Source organism: Mesoplodon mirus (genome assembly GCF_964341445.2).
Source record: "Mesoplodon mirus genome assembly, chromosome: 8".
NCBI classification, from domain to species: domain Eukaryota; kingdom Metazoa; phylum Chordata; class Mammalia; order Artiodactyla; family Ziphiidae; genus Mesoplodon; species Mesoplodon mirus.
This window is the reverse complement of record NC_138984.1, coordinates 104999979-105019004: the sequence shown is the minus strand read 5'-3', so window position 1 is coordinate 105019004 and position 19026 is coordinate 104999979. Positions and strand designations below refer to the sequence as shown.

Sequence of the window (19026 nt, the reverse complement as noted above, 5' to 3'; positions counted from 1 at the left end):
GCATCGTCTTCTTCCCAACTCTGCTCCCTGCAACCATCCTCAGCCAGGCCCTGCCAGGAACACCCTCACTACTCTCGGACCCACTGGGCACAGTTTCCTCCAGGCCCTCCACCACCGTGTCTGACCCACTCATCCCCATTCCCTTCTTGAGCATCCAGAGTGTAAACAAACACGAATCGCGGTGTCTAGGCTACCCACGGACTGTCCATTCATAGACCGCCAGGCCTGCCAACATCACGTAGCGTAACTGCTCGTGGGGACTTGGGTGTGGTTTTTATGGCAGAGGGGCATATCCTTTCTCTTTCCGTGCTCTGTTAAGACAGCGGTCCCCAACCTTTTCGGCACCGGGGACCGGTTTCATGGAACACAATTTTTCCCCGGACTGGGGCGGGGGGTGGGGGGTGGTCCAGGCAGTGACGTGAGCGCTGGGGAGCAGATGAAGCTTCACTCGCCTGCCCGCCGCTCACCTCCTGCTGTGCGGCCCGGTTCCTAACAGGCCACGGACTGGTACCGGTCCACAGCCCGGGGGGTGGGGACCCCTGTTTTAAGAGACCTCAACTCTGAATATTCACTTTAAGCAGAAAGGATGAAAAAACAAAGACAAATCATTAGGACCCTAAATTTGTGCTCACGTATTTCTTTAGCTTCTAAGAATCAGAAAGTTGACGTCTTCAAGAACCCTCTCATCTCCGCCCCTGCCATCCCACCTTTTCCTTTAAGCCTTTTAGCATATGGTTGGTGGATAAATTACTGCCAACATCCCAATCTCCAGTCTGTCTTAAACAAGACCAACAACTGGGTAAGTTAAACGCTGTGCCAGCTCTATGAGCAAAGAAAGGCAACGGTCCACAACTTCTGGGCAGCGCAAGTCCAAGTCAACCCTCCACCACCAGCCTCCTGCCCAGCAGACGGACGGCTGGGTACAGACCGACCTGCTCCCCACTGGCACGTAGCAATCAACAGCCAAGGGGTCACGCTCTCAAGCCCCTGAAGCTACTTGTGCTTTCAGACCGTGGAAGGCCTTCCCCTCTGTCTTAGGGTCCCATCACTGCCTGATCCACCGAGAGCGCAGTTTTCTTCCTTTCGTGTCCCCTGGATCCAGCAGCCTCTGCTAACATGGCCCTCGCCCCTACGCCTGCCACCACGACGAGGCTGTTTCCCCTGACAGGCCTTGCGCTCTGGGGCCGGGGGCTGTGTCTCGTTTCCCTGCACAGCCAGCCCTGGCAAGCCACAACCTTCGCGACACACAGGAGGCCTTCACTGAGTGTTAACTGCTTAGAATTCTGAGTTAAGGTTCTAATCTAATTCTTCATTCAAAACTGAAAACAACATAAAAGAGCAGGCTTGGAAACAAAGTATACATATATAAGATTTTTTATATTAATTATTAAGTTGAAATAAACCAAAACACGTGAACACGCCAGTGAGGTGAAAAGAGAAAAAAATAACCTCCAGATAAAACTACTTCATAGCAATATGTACTCACTCGTTACTCAGTAATGGACACTGGTCTTAACACGAGAGTCAGAAAAAAACCCAGACCAGTTCTGCTCCATATCAAGTGTGCTATTATACTTGGGGCAGTAACTTCACCTTTCTGGACCTCAGCTTCCTAACCCGTGTGATGGGAATGATCCCTGTGTCTCAGCAGCCAGCACACGCCACACAGGTGCCCAGGGCAGGTTAGATCCCCTCCCCACCTACAGGACCAAAGGTGACACAAGCAGCTCAGGAGACCTGGCTCAAATGCTGCTGAGAGAGTAGCAGGAAGTCACCCAACAGGGCTCTGGGCCTCCCGGCCACAGCGCGGGACGGGAAAGCGGACACCAGAGGCTGCCCCGGGCGCTCCGCTCTCACCCCGGCCCGGGTCGTGGTTCCACGCAAGGCCTTCCCCGTGGGTCCTCTGTGTGCCCCCGCGCCCAGGCGCACAGACGACTGAGCAGAGCAGGCCCGCGTCCACCCTTGCGTGCCCGGAGCTGCCTTGGGTGGGGGTGGGGGTTGGGGTGGGGAGGGGCACCGGGAGAGACAGACCGTCCCGCAGCTGCTCCATGTCGTCGTCGAACACGGCCTCCTTCAGGGCCGTCTTGTCGTAGGTGCTGATGGTGTCCGAGTAGGGGTAGGGGCTGTAGTCCCGCGCCCGCGGCCCTGGGAAGGCGCGCGGGGGCTGGGTGTTGAGGAGGGAGGTCTTGTTGTCCAGAGCCGTCCGGCCGCCTTCCACTGCATCGCTGCCGCCCCGGCCCTCGGTGGCGGGGGAGGTGATGCCACCGTCGCGGGACACCTGGGGCACAGCACACTGTCAGTTCCCTTTCAGGGCTTGTCTCAAACGTTTCCTTTAAATCTTCAGAATTATTAGGAGAGCCAGAGATTTCTCACTTGAAGTCTGGCCACTGACCAAAGGACGGTTGTTAGTGTCTCCATCTGTAAACACCTAGCTCATAAGCTACCTCAGAGGAGACAGAACACGCTGATGTTCTCATCTATTCATTCATCAGTTTACAAGGAATGTGTTTTACTTTGCATTTGCTGACTAATTTGACTCATTTTGGGCAGATTAGTGACATGAAATTCTGAGGAGCCCCTGAGAAGGCAGCCTGCACACCTGGCACCCCCAATTCCCCAGGAACCTCAGGTGCCCACACCCCAGCCAACTGCCTTCACCACCGACAGGACAGGTTTTCTCACTGACACCCTGACACAACGCCCCGGACAAATGCTCCCCCGATGACCCTCTCGAGACCTACAGTGGTCCCACCAGCCAGAGTCCCCTGCTATATTCCCTTAAGTGGTGAAACGTCTCACTATGGAGAACTTGACATCCCCCAGGCAGATGGCTTTTCCTTTGGGGATTTCTGACTCTCAGAGGTGGCCTTTACACTGGTCAAAGAACAGGTCTTTAATATTGTCTAAAAAATGTCTTTCCTGATATGCGCTGAGTTTTGTCTTCAACTAGTTAAACCTCTGGGCTCCTGGCCCTCGTGTCATGTTTTTATTGTAGTTTTATATATGTATGTTAAAATTCAATCGTGTAATTCATAAACGTATAGTCCAGTGACATTAAATCCGCTCACAATGTGGTGTAACCATTACCACTACGTTATATTTTGGGCAAAACTTTTTCATCTTCCCCAACTGAAACTCTGTACCTATTAAATAACAACTCCCTGCCCCTTCCAGCCCTGGTAACCTCTGTTCTACTTTCTGTCTCTATGAATTTGACTGCTCTAGGGACCTCGTATAAGTGGAATCACACAGTGTTTGTCTTTCTGCGTCTGGCTTATTTCACTTAGCATAATGTTTTCAAGGTCCACTCATGTTGTAACATGTGTACATTCCTTTTTATGGCTGAATAATATTCTATTGCCTGTGCGTATTACGTTTTGTTTATCCATTTATTTGTTGATGGACACTTGGGCTACTTCCACTTCTGGGCTACTGTGCCTAACACTGCTCTGAACACTGGTGCACAAATATGTGTTCAAGTCCCTTCTTTCAATTACTTTGGATATACACCTAGTGGAACTGCTGGGATGCGTTTGGTTCTTACACATCCCACCCAGAAGATTTTGTCCTAATATAACTGTTAGGATATAAAAGAATATATAATATGTGTACAGACATGAACCAAATGAGACTTAACAGGGGTTTTCTCTCGGTATAAGATGATTCATGGATGATTTTAATTTTTTTCTCTTTGTAACTCTCTTCTAAAAGTAAAACATAAATGATTAATATAATGAAAAGATTATTTATAAAAGGAGAAAGGGTTTAAAAACTTCAGACATTCAAAAAAGAAAGCTAGGGCTTCCCTGGTGGCACAGTGGTTAAGAATCCGCCTGCCAATGCAGGAGATGTGGGTCCGAGCCCCGGTCCAGGAAGACCCCACATGCCACGGAGCAACTAAGCCCGTGCACCACAACTACTGAGCCTGCGCTCTAGAGCCCACAAGCCACAGCTACCGAGCCCACATGCCACGACTACTGAGCCTGCGCTCTAGGGCCCGTGAGCCACAACTACTAAAGCCCTCGTGCCTAGAGCCCGTGCTCCGCAACAAGAGAAGCCACCACAGTGAGAAGAAGCCTGTGCACCGCAATCAGGAGGAGCCCCCGCTCGCCGCAACTAGAGAAAGCCCGCGTGCAGGAGCGAAAACCCAATGCAGCCAAAAATAAATAAAATAAAATAAAATAATTTATTAAAAAAAAGAAAAAAAGAAAACTAAACTCCTAATACTAATCACTTTTAACAACAAAATGGTACTTTCTTAACTTGGTATATTCTATTACCCCAGTCTTTGTCTGCATGCAGATTTTATAGAGTGGGAATCACAGTGCGCAGAACAGCATATATTTTGCTTTCCTCAAAGGATCAGCATGTCCCACGTAAATAAAAATTTTGCAGCCATAATGTTTAATCACACCACTATCTCTTGTGTTTTAATAAGATTTACTGCATGATTCCCCTTCTGTGTTTTCCTTAATGTTTTTGTTTCTTGCTATTATAAATAATGCTGAAATAAGCTATTTTGTGTAAATAACGTCTTTGTTTCCTTTGGTCAAGCTTGTTATTCGGCGCAGATTGCCAAAAGTTAGATTTTTGGATAAAGGATATGAAGCTTAAAATTGCTTTTGCTGAATATGACTTTTCACTAAGCTCCAAAAGAGCCGCATCAATTTTCCAGACCATCAGTACTACACTCGTTCCTGATGTCCCTTCTGGCATCAAGTGCTCTAATTTCTACTTGAAACAAAGAAACGGAACCTCAGAATCTGCCTGTGGGATTTCTGTAACTGCCCGGAAGGCTGGACGTGTACGCGTTTGTGTCCGTCTCTGCCTGTGTGACCCACCTTCCCCCTGGATATGACCTGCGCCCTGACGGACTCTGTCTGACCAGACTGGGCCCGCTGGTCAAGGTTGAGCAGAGAGATGCTGGTGCCTGACTCTTCCACACTTAGTGCAGTTTTATAGCGGCTTCTTAGCTAACATTTGGTGATGAGTGGCGAAGATGCTAACTTTGGACTTCCTCAACTCTTCCTTTTCCCCTCCCCACCCCTCTGAGCCGAGACCCGTCAGCGCCCCATCTGCCACCCCCTGCAAGTCCCGCAGCCCCTCCCGGCCCCCCGCTTCCCCATCCTGGTGCGGGCCTGCTCTCTCCACCTTCCCCCCACTCCTTCCAACATCTGGCACGGTGTTTTTTTCATACTTTGAAAAGTTGGAAACAACTTAAACGTCCCCAAATAGGGTGCCGAGGACATGACGATGGCACATATCCTTACGCTGAACTATCATCCAGCCACAAGAAGGCACAGGAAAGACTACACCAAACAGGAGGCACCCTACGAAGTCACCTTTACCTTAAAGAACACGCTCCATACACCCCTACACACACAGACGTGTACAGGTACACCTAGGGGAATAGAAAGCTGCACACCAGCGTGTTAATGGCGGCTCTCTCTAAAGCTGTTTTCTCTTCCTTCTTTTCTTTACATGCTGGCTATATACCTCCGTCATCCAGCTTCTCCTGGGGCCTCTGCTGTTCCTGGCAGGACTTCTGTTTCCCTGATCAGAACCACACCCAACCCCAAGTTCCTCGCATGCACTTCAGCAGCCTTTCCCGTCTCCTCAGCACAACGCTGCCCGTGGACAGCAGAGCTGCCAGCGTGGACACCCTCCAATTCCTGCTCCCACAGGCCTGCTCCCCTCCTTCCTGGCTAAGGCCAACCTGCTCCCCCAGGGCCCCCGTCTCACCACCTCCCCACGTCTTTAAGGACCCGTGTCCATGAATCGCCCACTGCCCCCACTGCAGAGCCAACACTTTTCTGTCCACACGGGCCGGGTCTCTCCCTCTGCACACCCGCCGTCGGCCCCGCCTCGCTCCAGGCCTGTGCTCGAGTCGGCCCTCGGCCCACCGTGACCTCGTGTCCACTCCCAGCTCTGCTCACAACACCCAATGGGCTCCTGGAGAAACTAACCCTGGAAACCGCAGACTGTGATTAGGTCTAAAAGCTATTTAAGAAAAAGAAGACGGAAGTCCAGACGGGGGCCCAATCCCAAAGAAAAGGTCTTGGTCCTACAGCCAAACACCAGTGAGTAACTGTGTGGTTTAAATATTCTAGATTAAAATAGACTATTTAATGCAGACAGTCAAAAAACGATCCAGTGGAGCCCTTTCAGCCCACATCTGACTCGAGACCCCTTTGGCTGGAACGTCCTTCCCGAAAGCCCCCCTCAGGTTCCAGGACGCCGCACTCTCCTCTGCTGTCTAGTACTTCTTGACCCCGCTGACCCCGCTTCTTCTGCCTGTTTTCCCTTCGCGGTGATGCTCCTGAGGATTTGGCCCTTACCCTCCACTTGGCTGATTTCACTTACTTTTCTTTAGTTACCATCAAGCATCTAGTCAGTGTCTCTCAAACCTCCACCTGTAGCCCAAATCGCCAGCCTCAACTCCAGGCTGGCGTACCCGAAGGCCCGTGGCCGTGTCTGCTTGGATGTCCCACTGCGCTCCACAGGGGTCCCCGTCGCCTCTTGTCCCCGTGACATCGCCTCACTGAGGTGCAGCGGCACTTCCTCAACAGTCCCTGCCGGACACCCCGGCTCTCCTGCTTCTGCTCGCGCGCTACCCGACCCAGCTCCCTCCGGGGTCACCCCCGTCGCAGAGTGACAGCGACCCTCCTCAGACGTGCGTGGGACCATGCCACTTCCCTGGTTAAAAATCCTTCAGAGTCTTCAGGGACCCCCGAGTAGTCTGCACGGTGGCTGTGCACCCCCTGGTGTGAGCGCCCTTCTCTTCCCAGGGCCTCCCCAACACCAGGGCACGCCCACCCTCTCCCTACCCCCGTGCCCACGCCCACCCCTCTGCCTTCTCACAGGCCCCTCTCAGACGACAACCTCCTCCTTGACCCGACAAGTGCCTCGTGACCTCGTGGCCTCCGTGCTCAGAGGGTGGCGTCGTTTCCTCTGCACGTCTGCCCTGTGCCCCTCTGCCCCTCTGCAGGAGGCTGCAGCTCCCGGAGAGCCACGCTGGCGTCGGGCGCAGGCTCACTGTTTTTATCACAGCAGAGGAACAAAAACGTGTCCAGGATAAATGAAAGCCAGCTGAGAAAAAGGGCATTTAACATTCTTCACCAAGAGAGCTGAGGGCTGCTGCAATTTCGCAGAGTTGCCTTGGGCCTCTTAAAATCATACCATTCTAACTACGAGATAAAAATAATGTTGGAGTTCAGTACTCCCCGCGGTCAGCGTTCAGGACTATCCCTTAAGGGACACACAGCTCTCTACCAGCCTGGGTGGGGACCGCCCCCTCACTGATGAATGGCCCTGTTAGCCTGCGGGTACTCACAACATCACAGTCCTTCCTGCCATCTCTTTTAATGGGCTCGTTCAGATCCTCCTGGCTTCGAAAACTAAACTTTTCGATGGCTTCTGTCACTCCACGCAAAGAACTATAGATTTCTTCAGAGTTCAGGTTCTCGGTATCATAGTCCAGCATGCTAAAGAGCAAAAACATTTTATTTCTTAAATTAAGGCACATGTATCACATTGAGGTATGGGTAAAAATGACTTCTAATAATTTACAGAGTAAGACATAATTATAGTTTCTTTAGGTGATTTGGAATGATGAGGAAGACATCTTTTGTTAAGAGTACCACCACTGGACAACTGAATTATACAGCTTCCTTGTCAGATCTGGTCCCAAACACATGACACCAGCACTCAATAAGAGCCAGTGGGAAACAACAAGAACCACGAGAATGCGGGAACTCAAAGAGTGACAACTGGTGACGATGCACGAGGTAATGGACGTGGAAAAATAACTGTCGTATCTTGAAGATGGAAAAAAGCAGTTTGGTTGTTACTGGTCTCAAATGTACAAATAAATGAAAAGAAATCTAGTTATTACACACAAATTTTAAAGGAGCAAAGTGCATGACCTCAGAAAGCTGGGTTATGCTCACCAGTATCAGAAACCTATGAAATAAAACCCCAGAGTAGAAAATGCCTCGAAGTCAAATCCACCAACGGACTCCTGAGAGCCTCTCACACCATTTAATCCAGGAATTTGCTTGAATAACCAACTTCTTCTAGATGCGGATAGTGGGAGTTTTACAGTGAAAGCAGATCTTATAAAGATGAGCCACACTTCCAGATGAATATCTAAAAGCACTCCAAAAAGCAAGAAATATTTGTCCCTTACAGAAAAGTGACGTCAACTGTTGTCCTTTCAGACATTTAGCATAGCAAAACACAGAGTAAAGCAAAAATCCTCAACGGCCTCCTGGTGTAATGCAGTGTATCAACAAGTGACCTTTAGATGTTTGAAACATACACTGAAACAGACAGAAGATCCTAAGAACAAAACCCATTACCTTCCCTCAGAAAGAATAAACGTCACTTGCTCCAAGAAAGTATTCAAGAAAAAATCGGATGAGTTGGTCTAATTTAATCTGCAGGCAGTCCTGAGCTATACTGAGAATTGCCAAGGACATTAAAAGAATCCTTGGCTGTATGTAAGTAAGCATTCAACAACATTCATTATTAAGGACTAAAGAAGACCATCTTTCTGTTCTTCCAAAGAGAAATAACTGAAACCAGTCACCCACTGGTGGGAAACCCCCCCAACACCCCCAACTTAAAAACTTAAAAAAAAATAATGTTTACCAACCTCCCCCTCAACACACACACTTTTTTTTTTTTTTTTTTTTTTAAGGTTTGGGCAGATGAACAAGATAAGATTTGAACAGTGCTCTCTTGGAGTAGCCAGACCTCTACTGGCTGGAGGCTGATGCCCCGAGTGTTTTCTAAGGCCGGATGGGTCCTGCGAGAGTACAAGATCTGAATTCATTCACCCTGCGAGATGAATTCACTCTCCTGCAACCTCCAGGTTGCAAATCTGGCCCAGGTAGAACCCATTCTTCTCTTCTGATGAATGAAAGAACACAGACACCCCAACTGCACTTGGACAGCTCACAAAAACACACGCCAACTCAAAGACTGGCTCTGGCCATCAAACAAAAAGAAATGTGAGCGTCAACACGTTTACAGCTAAGACTCTGTGTAGACACTGGCAGGAAGCAGAATCAAAAACCTGAACAGAATTCAAGATTTCAACCCCTTCTAAGTTCATAACGTTACCTAAGAGGCAATACCCTTTTAGCGTGAAGAAAGCATGACCAGGGAGCACTGGGGCCCCCTGACCGCTCCCCCCTCCCCGGCCCCTTCTAGAACAGCACAGCACCAGCTTATGTGTGAGCAAAGGCATTTATACATCTGGCCAGTACACCGTTTTTCATAAATAAAGGCTGAATGTGACTTAAACAAAAAATATGTATACGAGATGTAAAAAGATGCCTGAAAATACTTTTAATCACAACAACCGAAAAGAGGAACACAGCCCATGCAAAAGGGAAACAAAACAAACAGGAAGGATGGAGGGATGGACAGGAGGAAGTCTGGGGGACGTTCAGCTTTTAAGGGATGTCACAATATTATTCTCCATGTCGCTTCAGAAGATGTTAGGTTTCATGTAGTTCATCCCATTATTCCTACCTTGAACTTTCTTAAAATACCTCATTTCGGTTCACATAACTTTAGCATGAGAGCAGCCTCTTTTTAAAATAGGAAGATAAAGGATTCTGCCAGTTACTGTTCCTCCTTCTGTCTTTCAATTAACAAACCAACTCAGACTTCCAATTTAGGAGAACGTGTGCACGGCCAGGCACAATCTATTGGGGACCCTTCTTTTAGACTCACTAGCTTGTGCTTTGAAGCATCTCCTTGGTATGAAGTGGAAACTGTGAGCTCCAGGTGAGAGAGAGCATTCTTTTCCTCTAAAGGGAAGCAGACAGTGTTGCTTTCCTCGCCATTTCACGTTCTGGCGTTTGCGTTTTTTCCAATCAATACCCGTGAGCCCTTACTTCATAGGGAAAAAGGACACTCCCGGGGAGGCCGTCATCAGGGAATCACAGGTGATGTGGTCCCGACAAGCAATACGCACAAGGGAACAGCAAGGGGGAAGCCGCAGCTCTGCTTAGAAGAGACCTGGTTGGGTGAACCCCAACCTGCCACCAGCTCTCACATTCTGTCTCGTGTTAGCTCGGAGGTATAATCCCTTAGGTTAAAGGCCAGGTCCTAGGAGTCTGTAAACACTGTGATTAGACTCCAGAAAGGTTTCCATAGGGTTCTTTAGATTAGGAAGAGTTGCTCCATCGGTCAATACTCACTGACCCAAGGTCAGGCCAGGGCACCCAATACCGAGGCAGAAGGCGGCTCTGGCCTCACCCTGCGGAAAGGCTGCACAGCGCAGGCGGGGAGATGCGTGAGGTCAGGTCGCCAAGGAAAGAAAAGCTGGAGACAGGAAGTGTGCCTTCTGAGAGCTTCTTCTTTGCCATTTTGTAGGGAAAAGATACTAGGTATGGAATGAGGATAATTGTTCCTTCTCATGAAATCAATAGGGTTTTGACCAAGAGCAAAGAGAAAGATACAGATTTCCTCTTAGTTTTATGTAACCAATAGGTCCTCTAAGTGTAAAGGTCTCTGGTCCACTCTCTCTCCCTCCGACAGTTAACAGAAGTTATAGTTGTTTGTGAAGCGTTAGCTGTAGCATTGTACACACGTGTAAAAGGTGATTCTGTGAACAGATGTCCTCTGGAGGGTGGTCTCAGTGGCCGGATGGGAAGACTGGCTGTGGGTGAAGCTTGGTGCCCAGTAAGGCACACAGGTCAGTGTACTGGGAGACGGTCAATCACCCGGTCTGATACGCTGAGGCATGACTAACCTTTAAGACAAATGCAGTGGCATGCTTTATTAACATTGAGGACGCAGCCGTCTCACTGTTGACGTGCCCGTGCCCCAACCTGCGCATCTGGACAGTCACCACAGGAGTCTCTGCACACTTTAGAAGCTACTTTCAGAACTGGGAGAGTTTCCAAAGGAAGATGCTGTTAAAACACTTAGCCGACTTGTTTACTACATACAGTCTCGCTGTGTTGAGGACATAAAGTAAGAATGTGAATCTTCTGTGCAAAGGCTATCTCTGAGGCATTCAAAAGTAACAGACTTCTTTTTTTTGTTTTGTCTTTACCCTTGTCCTATCACAGAGGGTGCAAACTCATCTCACACAGCACGGAGGCAGCTGGACTGCTCCGTCCTCTGCTCATGTAAAAGTAGGGCTCCAGGGAAGGCGTCCTCTGATCTTTGGACCTTTATAAAAAGCACCTAAGAGACCCTCAAACACGAATCCGTAGGAGCCCACGGAGCCTCCTCTGTAAAGCACTATCGCATTCGGCCAGAAGCCTGCAGGGACCCCACGGCTCTCCCGCCTGGTGCTGGGCCCCCTTTATGGGATGTCACAGGGAGGGCACCTCTCGGGGCTGCCTTTCTGGATCTGAGTCCTCAGACTATCAGCACATGCGGGACGTCAGGACGGGGCATCAGGAAGGACACTGGCCCACACCACTGACAGCGGGACTGAGGACATCAGGTTTGGGAGGGAGCAGCCCTGTGTGGTCGAGCAGAAGGCCGGGGACACCACACACCACCCGAGCCCCTTCCACGGGCCGAGCGCTGCAACCGCAGAGGTCGGTGGATGTGGCCAGTTGATGCAATGGTGCCCTCTCCTGGGGGCACCGTAGGAGCGTCCTCGAGAGGTCTGGCCGAGGCCACGCCCCTGCTCACACTTCTCACCAAGGCTCTAGCCCTGCTGGTCTCGGCCGGAGGCGGCGGAGAGGCTTCCCCAGAGACCTGAGGCGACCTTGGAAGTGCAATAATATTGTGACACCTCAGAGAAGTGGAACAGGTAGCTCGTTACCTGGGAGAGTAAGGGCGCCTGAGAGTCTTGTGGGAGGGAGCGGTGGGGATGGAGCTAGGCTGAGGAAAGGGAGCTGGCTGCTTCGACCACCCATCGGCACTGCAACCCCACAACCGACTGCGGTGATCAGAAGACGAGAGTCAGAGAAAGAGACAAGACAGGCAAGGGCGGCACTATACTCTGTGTCCTAGAGCCCCTCTCCCTGACAAAGCTCGACCCAGAGTCATGCTGCACCATTCGGGGGCAAGAACCAACTCTGAGTCCTGAGTTTATGTTTTTAAATCACAACCACAGGACTGCGTGTGTGTACAGGAAATTACAAGCACTTACATGCAAAAAACACAGATGTACTTGCAGATAATGCAATCGGTTATTTCAGAAAGAACCAAAGAAGGATTCATGGGCCTTAATTCAAATGGGACCAAAGGGACGAGAGCAGGAAGCCTCAGGGAAGGTGCCACCCAGCCAGATCACTCAGGCAGGGGACAATGCGTTCCCCCACCGGGACGACCCTCAGATGGGTATTTCCTTCTGCAAAAACAACAGCACCATTGGGGGTGGGGTGGGGTGGGCCATGGTCCACAGGCCGGCTCCGAGAGGGGGGAATGCTCACGTGACCTGATGTGAGGACTAAAGTGCGCCTGAGAACACAGGCTCTCCTCACCTGGCAGGTGTCCCTAAGTGACCTGGGTGTGCAAAGGCCCCGCCAGAGTTCTTTCTAACAGCTGCTGCAGTTCAACAGACCCAGGGACACGGGACGGGCGTGAACTGAGCTGACCGCAAATGGGACACCAGGCCACAGGGTGGGGGCCACAGGACCAGGGCCCCGACAGAGCAGCGCGCCTGTCCCGGCACTCATGCGGTTCTGAGAGCAGTGGTCCAGGGGTGGTCTCCACCTGAGGACAGCGATGGCCCCATTTTATAAGGAAAACAAGGTGTGGAGGGGAGCAGTCACTGTGGCACAGAAGGGCCAAAAGGCCTCCTCTAGGCCACTCACTGAGTCAGCGGCACAAGAGGACACGGGCGACCCCCTCAACTGGGGCCCTGCCAGTAGGGGGAGGGCCAAGAGCATGCGCCAGCACCTCCCTGTGGGAGGGGGTCTCCAGCTTGATCCCCACTTTGCGTCCGTGCACACTCTTGATCGTCTGGCGGGATGAGCGTAAAATCCACCTAAAATTGCCTTTTACTGTTGGGTTAACAGAGGTTGTCTGCTGAGCGCTCCACAGCCTGTTTGTCAAGAATGCACAGCAGACCAGAGTGAGGACGGCCACGTGCTTTTTCTACCTTAAAGGGAACGGACTGCACATAATTGCTGAAGCCCCCTGCAACTCTGTTTTTCAATTAGCATCGATCACACTCGGTAAAATGAGCTGAGATGTAAATGTGTGTTTAATGATGGAACACTCCAGGCCATTCGTCTTCTCCCCGAAGACTTGGAGCATCTGTTTGCTCGCTGGGAAGAAGCAGGACTCCTCTCTCCCACAGAAATGATGACTGATGGATGGAACTTCCACAAAAGTCTAACTTGATTGCTACGGCTTCTCTAATGTTACTGGGTGGATGAAAATGAATGCCTCACTAGTGATTTTTTTTTTTAAACCATCAAATTAAATGTGTTCAACATGTTAGAGTATTTCCTTATTCCCAGCATAATCTGAATGTAGAATTTTTGGACTAAAAAAAATAACTAGTTTATTTTGATACTCAAAGTTAGATTAAAAACAAATAACTCAGTAACTCTTCCCCTTAAGGACAAAAAGCTAACATCCAATGGTAAAGATAAAATAGCAGGTCATAGAAAATAAATGTTTCAAGAGCACTGCTCAGAAAAATAGCTGAGATCGTATCCTGTAGAATGGGTCTGTCCCTACTTAGAATGTGGTGACCCAGTACATTCTCCTATTTAGTGCAAGAGTTCATCCCTTTTATAAATTTCCTGGTAGAAAGTAGGTAGCCCATTTGAATATTTCCCGTGATATGATGACATGGGGGCAGCTTTTCCCACTTCTGGACAATTCTAGTTGTGAGAAAAATTATTTCTCCTGTTGAGTTCAAGTTGGCTAAGGCCATTCTGGCTACTTATGCACTGGCTGAGGGCATATTGTGTTTAAAAAGAAAGAAAGAAATTACACAACTAAGTAATTCCTTAAAGAAGAATTTGTTGATAAGAAAATATTTAGGTCACACTTGAACTTTTTAAGATTGAAAATAAATCTCCCCATTTCTTCCACTCACCTGTAACCCTAACAGTAAAAATTTAGGCCAGGCTAGTTAAGAATGAATATGGTGACCTGGAAAACTAAATTAGAATTTTTAAATAATTTGGACATCCATGAAGCTTAATACCTAGCCAAGTCTTAGCTCTGCTGGATTATGCTAGCAGCCTCCACCAATCTTTTACTTAGACCATGAGCACATGTAACAAAATACTTCATTTGAATTTTACCTTTTGTGTATTACCTGAAGAATGTGCCACCCTATTAATGAAATAACTAAAAAATAAGAAGTATGAACTGTGTATTATGGAAGAAAAGATTTCTCAATGTTGCAGAAATACCATTTCTAAACAAAGGCAACAATTTACAGAGAAGACAACTTCTCCATAAAATTCTCTCCTACCCAGGAGGAGAACTCCATGATTTTACTGCCAACACTGGGGTCATTTAAGACAAACCGTTTGTTTTGATACAGATGTTAACATTTAAAAAACAAGTGCGCTGAGCCAGAGACACACTTGGGGAAAGTCAGACATGTTTCCATTAGTTTCTGGTCTCAAGCGTCTAATTATACTAGCCTGCTGAAACCATGACCACACAGACCAAATCTGGAAACATAACGCTACGCTTCATTCTACCTACATACAGTACCAGGGGACCTTAGGAGGATGAAACATAAAGCAATATAGATACTAGGATACTCTAAGTATACAAAATATTTCGTTTCTCCAGGAGAAAAATACAAATTTGACATTTTCCAAAATATTTACATGATAACTCGAGAAACTGAAGACAACTTCAGTGGTAAGGATGGAGGAGTTTGGAAGAGTCTTGAGCATTACAAAAGTCTAAATTTGAAGGCACTTACATTTTGCTATCTTCCAACTAAAGAGGTAACTCTTAAAAGGGTATGGCATACTTGTGATATTTTCCTCTAATTTTAAGATAGTGGTGTCAGCAACCCTTAAGACACAGCCCCCTGATTCTTGTTAGTGATCCCAAAGCCCTGCACTTCTTGAAGCCAGACACACATGCATGACTCCTGCCGGTCCAGCCTCTGGCTCCTTCCTAAAAGCTGTGGCCTATAGGGTCACCACTCTGAGTGAGGCCATGAGAAACTCCAACACCTGCCAGGGGGTCATGAAAGCCACCGTGCAGGGACTTCTAAGGGCTCTGGCCAGATGGGAAATGTTATCCAAAGATCTTAAGGCAAACTCTTCTCTTTCTAAGTCACTGCCCCAGACTCTGTTAGGCCAATGTTCACATGGTCCCAACAGGAGTCTGAAAATGCTGATCCAGTTTTAGTTCTCAGGTTCTCAATCCCTTCTCAGAGCAGCATTTGGCTTCAAACGTGAGCCCAGAATGGCCACTTGGGTGGAAACTACCCCAGACTATGTGTGGACTGATTATAAAGGGTTTAATTAGTTAGACGATCAAATACCTGTAGGTGCTCCTATCGCTTACAGAGTAGGTGATGAGTTTCTAAATGCTTTCTATGTGAAACAGGGCTCTAAACGTAACTTTCAGCTTTAAAATCTTTAAGGTACTAGAAGAAAGTGTTTAGAGCTAGAAGAATCTCAGAGACCATTCAGCAGAAACCGCTCATTTCACCACAGAAGCCAGCCACTTTGCCCCAAGTGACACAGTTAAGATTTGGGTGAGGGCTAGGAACAGTGGGCTCCTGCAACCCATACACTTTTTGGTATTCAGCTTGGTCTAAAAACCTAGAAGTAGCCTAGACAGTCATCGGGGTGCGTTAGTGTCTTCACTCCTGTTGAAATGGCATTACCTTGGAGACAGGCCCCCATGGGAGCAGTTGGTGGGGGAGGTCAGGGGGCTGGTCCGGCTGCTGGGATGTCGAGAGGGGGTCCGGCCAATGGTGTTGCTCGGAGAGCCCTGGGAGAAGGCAGAAGAGCTCCATCACATGAGGGATAAATACAGAACACAGTTCCGCTTTGCCCCTCGGCCTTCGAACCCCCGTGCAAATAAATGGGCAGATTCTGCGTAATCAGGGTGATTTTTTCCAGAATCGTAAGGTCAATTTTAAGCGCACACAAACCGAAAATGGATAACTGTCCTGCAGGCATTCCCGAAGCTGAGTGACTGCTCTCAGCTGGAGCAGACAGAGTAGCAGACACAGCTGAGCATCTGCTCTCCACGGGGACGGGTGAGTGGAGGCCACCCACCGTGACCAAGCACTCACCACACTGGTGTTACTAGAGTTCTTGAGGTGGTTATGCAGGAGCTTGGTGGCACCATCCTGGAATGTTTTCGGCAAGGCACCAAGTAACATGGTAAATTCAGGAGTGTTCAATTCAAACAGAGAGATGAGCACGACCTGTGCTGCCTAGAAACGGGAGAGATGGTTAATTTACGTCACGTACAGCTGCCTGTCTTGGTCAAGATGCTCAATGAAGTTGCTTTACTTTATTTACTTTATTTATTTATTTATTTTGGCCGCACCACGCGACTTGCGGGATCTTAGCTCCCTGACCAGGGATTGAACCCAGGCCCCCAGCAGTGAAAGCATGGAGTCGTAACCACTGGACCACCAGGGAACTCCCAAAATTGTTTTTAAAAGAAATCTCTTTTGTATGAGTAGAATAAATAATAAGAGGATATCTGTGCCACAAAAAAAAAAACAAAAAAAAAAACAGCACCTAGAGAAAATACCATCATCAACTATAAACAGCCAAACGTCAATATGGAAAATAAGCCCTGGTTTCACTGAACACCCTGGCCTTGGATTTTACAACAGCACATTAACAATAAATTCCTGAAACTTTTTTCCTCTGCTGTCCAACACTAGGGACAGAGTTGGTGAGTACATAAATGAAACAATCAAAAAATTTGAAAAGGCTTAAGATTGTCCATTCTAGTAAGTCAGAACTGGACAAGGCTCCTAGCATATCCTGGAAAGCACAAGTTTCTAAACAAGCTACCACCGTGTTATCTTGAAAAACCACTTTTCCTAGTGACTAAGAAACACTAGGAATAGAGTTCAAATATATCTGAAAAACTCCTACTTTTACATCTATGAATTGAGGACAGAGACAGTCTTTGGGAAGCAAACTAGATTTACATGGTATGAGTTAAAAAGTTATTACTCTTCTGCCTTTTGGGAAATGTTCTACTTTCCTTTATGAGAGACAACATATGCTCGTAGTGGCTATAGCAGCAACGTGGGGAAGACTAAGCAGCTAGAACACCAGCAGTGAGACCCAGGCTTCCCCGGCAAGCTACACGCCTGCTATGGTGCTCGAGCTTAGAAAACGGTGCCCTCGGAGTTAGTTACAAGGGTTTTGATTTAGAAGAACTATTCCAAAAGAAAATTTTAGTTAGTACTAACAGGCATTTCTTACAAATTTCTAAGAGTCAAAAGAAAGGAAAACATATTATGAAAATCTTTCGACTAGAAGCAAACATTAATTTTTCCAAAGACTGTAATATTTAGGATTGCAGTAATTATCCTAAATATTTTTCCACTATATAGACTATTACATAGAAACATGTTTGCTGAGAAAATTTTTGGAAATAAACACCCACAAAAAACCCCACTTCAATGTTTTTATAATGTTACAATTAATTCTAGGTCCAGTTAATAATATAAAATTACTATTTTGTACCTGGAGAAGGAAAAAAAAATATCCAAAGACCCAAATGTATTTAACCAAAATTAAAACTTAATTACAAAATTTGAAATATCAGTAGAATAACACATTTTACACAATAAAAAATTATCTTTCATAGTGTCATAAGCATTTATTAAGCACAGCATTGGGCAAAAGGATCTTACATTTTCCCTTGATTTCCAAATATGGTCATTAATATCCTCTCCAACCAAATTAAATCATAAGGGCCAGTGTGCTTTCACAAGACAGGCAAAAACCATTATTATTGATTGTACTAAAACACACATCTACATGTCATTATTGGAACAGTTTTAACAAATCATTATCTGAAGAAATCTATTTCATCATCAATTTAACACACTGTTAATATGATTTGTATAAAAGCAAATTCCCCAAATCATGCAAAGTAACCTGTGCATTAAAAAATTTTTTTATTAGATGTTAGAAAAAAATGCATGCAGAAAACACTGCACTTCAAAGAGAAGCAAAGAAGCAGACTTGAGTTTGGGCCAAGGGAAGAAAAATCAGCATCACCAATTTAATAAGAAAGTTGAAAATGCTGAAAATGGCATTAGAAAACTATTAAATGCATTATCACATTTTTGAATAGTATGTTTTTATGTGAAATGTGCCACTGTCTTTAGATCTAGTTTCTTCCCAGAATGACAAGATACCTGATACTAAAAATTTACTTGGGGTTTTCCATGAAGCAAATTATAAAACTGGTAGGATCTTTTAGGAACAAGAGGGCTGCAAGGTGACAGGCCTAGAGACTGTGCTAATTCGTGGCTACTTAACATTAGTGACTTTTCGTCATATGGGAAAAGAAAGCGCAGCAGACTTCAACTTCTACCCACTGAAGAACCTTCTCTCAATAACCCTAAAGTTGAATTTTGATAAGAAATCAAATAGAAAGACAGGGAATTCTGAAAATAACTCGTTGGACAGATGGTATGTGACTTACGCATATAAATGAATATAATTTGTTTTTTGCATTTTCCAAAATATAAAATGTAAATGATTTTATTAGTTTTCAAAAGTAACTCTTTGGCCTAAAGCTGTTTTCAAAGTAAAATCTTTTTCTGAAACCCAAGCTCCAGAAATGGATGGAAAGTATCATTTAAGTATATTATTTTAAAAAGATTTCACATCAAAGTTTTGAAAGGAATGAGACTGTTATGATCCTGAAACATTTTATCTACAACTCTCTGTATCAGTGAGGAGTCTGAATACCAGAACGTCCAGGCAAGGATGACAACTGGCTTATATTTATCGTTACCATCAATATGCTCTCACTGCAGGAATAATTCCAAATATGGGGATGGGCTGGAGAGATTCATTTTAAAAAGCCTGGGGCAGAGCTCGTGTTCAATAATGA

The 19026-nt window shown here is 46.9% G+C and overlaps 1 protein-coding gene across 4 annotated transcripts in view; it reads right to left on the bottom strand.

The window, feature by feature from the left end:
* Positions 1 to 19026, bottom strand: part of CLASP1 (cytoplasmic linker associated protein 1) — a 268685-nt gene that overhangs the window by 30847 nt on the left and 218812 nt on the right. For all 4 annotated transcript variants that reach the window (XM_082630779.1, XM_082630777.1, XM_082630780.1 and 1 more), the window contains 4 exons: positions 16220 to 16363; positions 15806 to 15912; positions 7334 to 7484; positions 2032 to 2278 (listed from right to left, as the gene is read on the bottom strand). In XM_082630779.1, coding sequence (XP_082486905.1) covers positions 2032 to 2278; positions 7334 to 7484; positions 15806 to 15912; positions 16220 to 16363 — 649 coding nt within the window. The remainder of the gene's footprint in view (positions 1 to 2031; positions 2279 to 7333; positions 7485 to 15805; positions 15913 to 16219; positions 16364 to 19026) is intronic.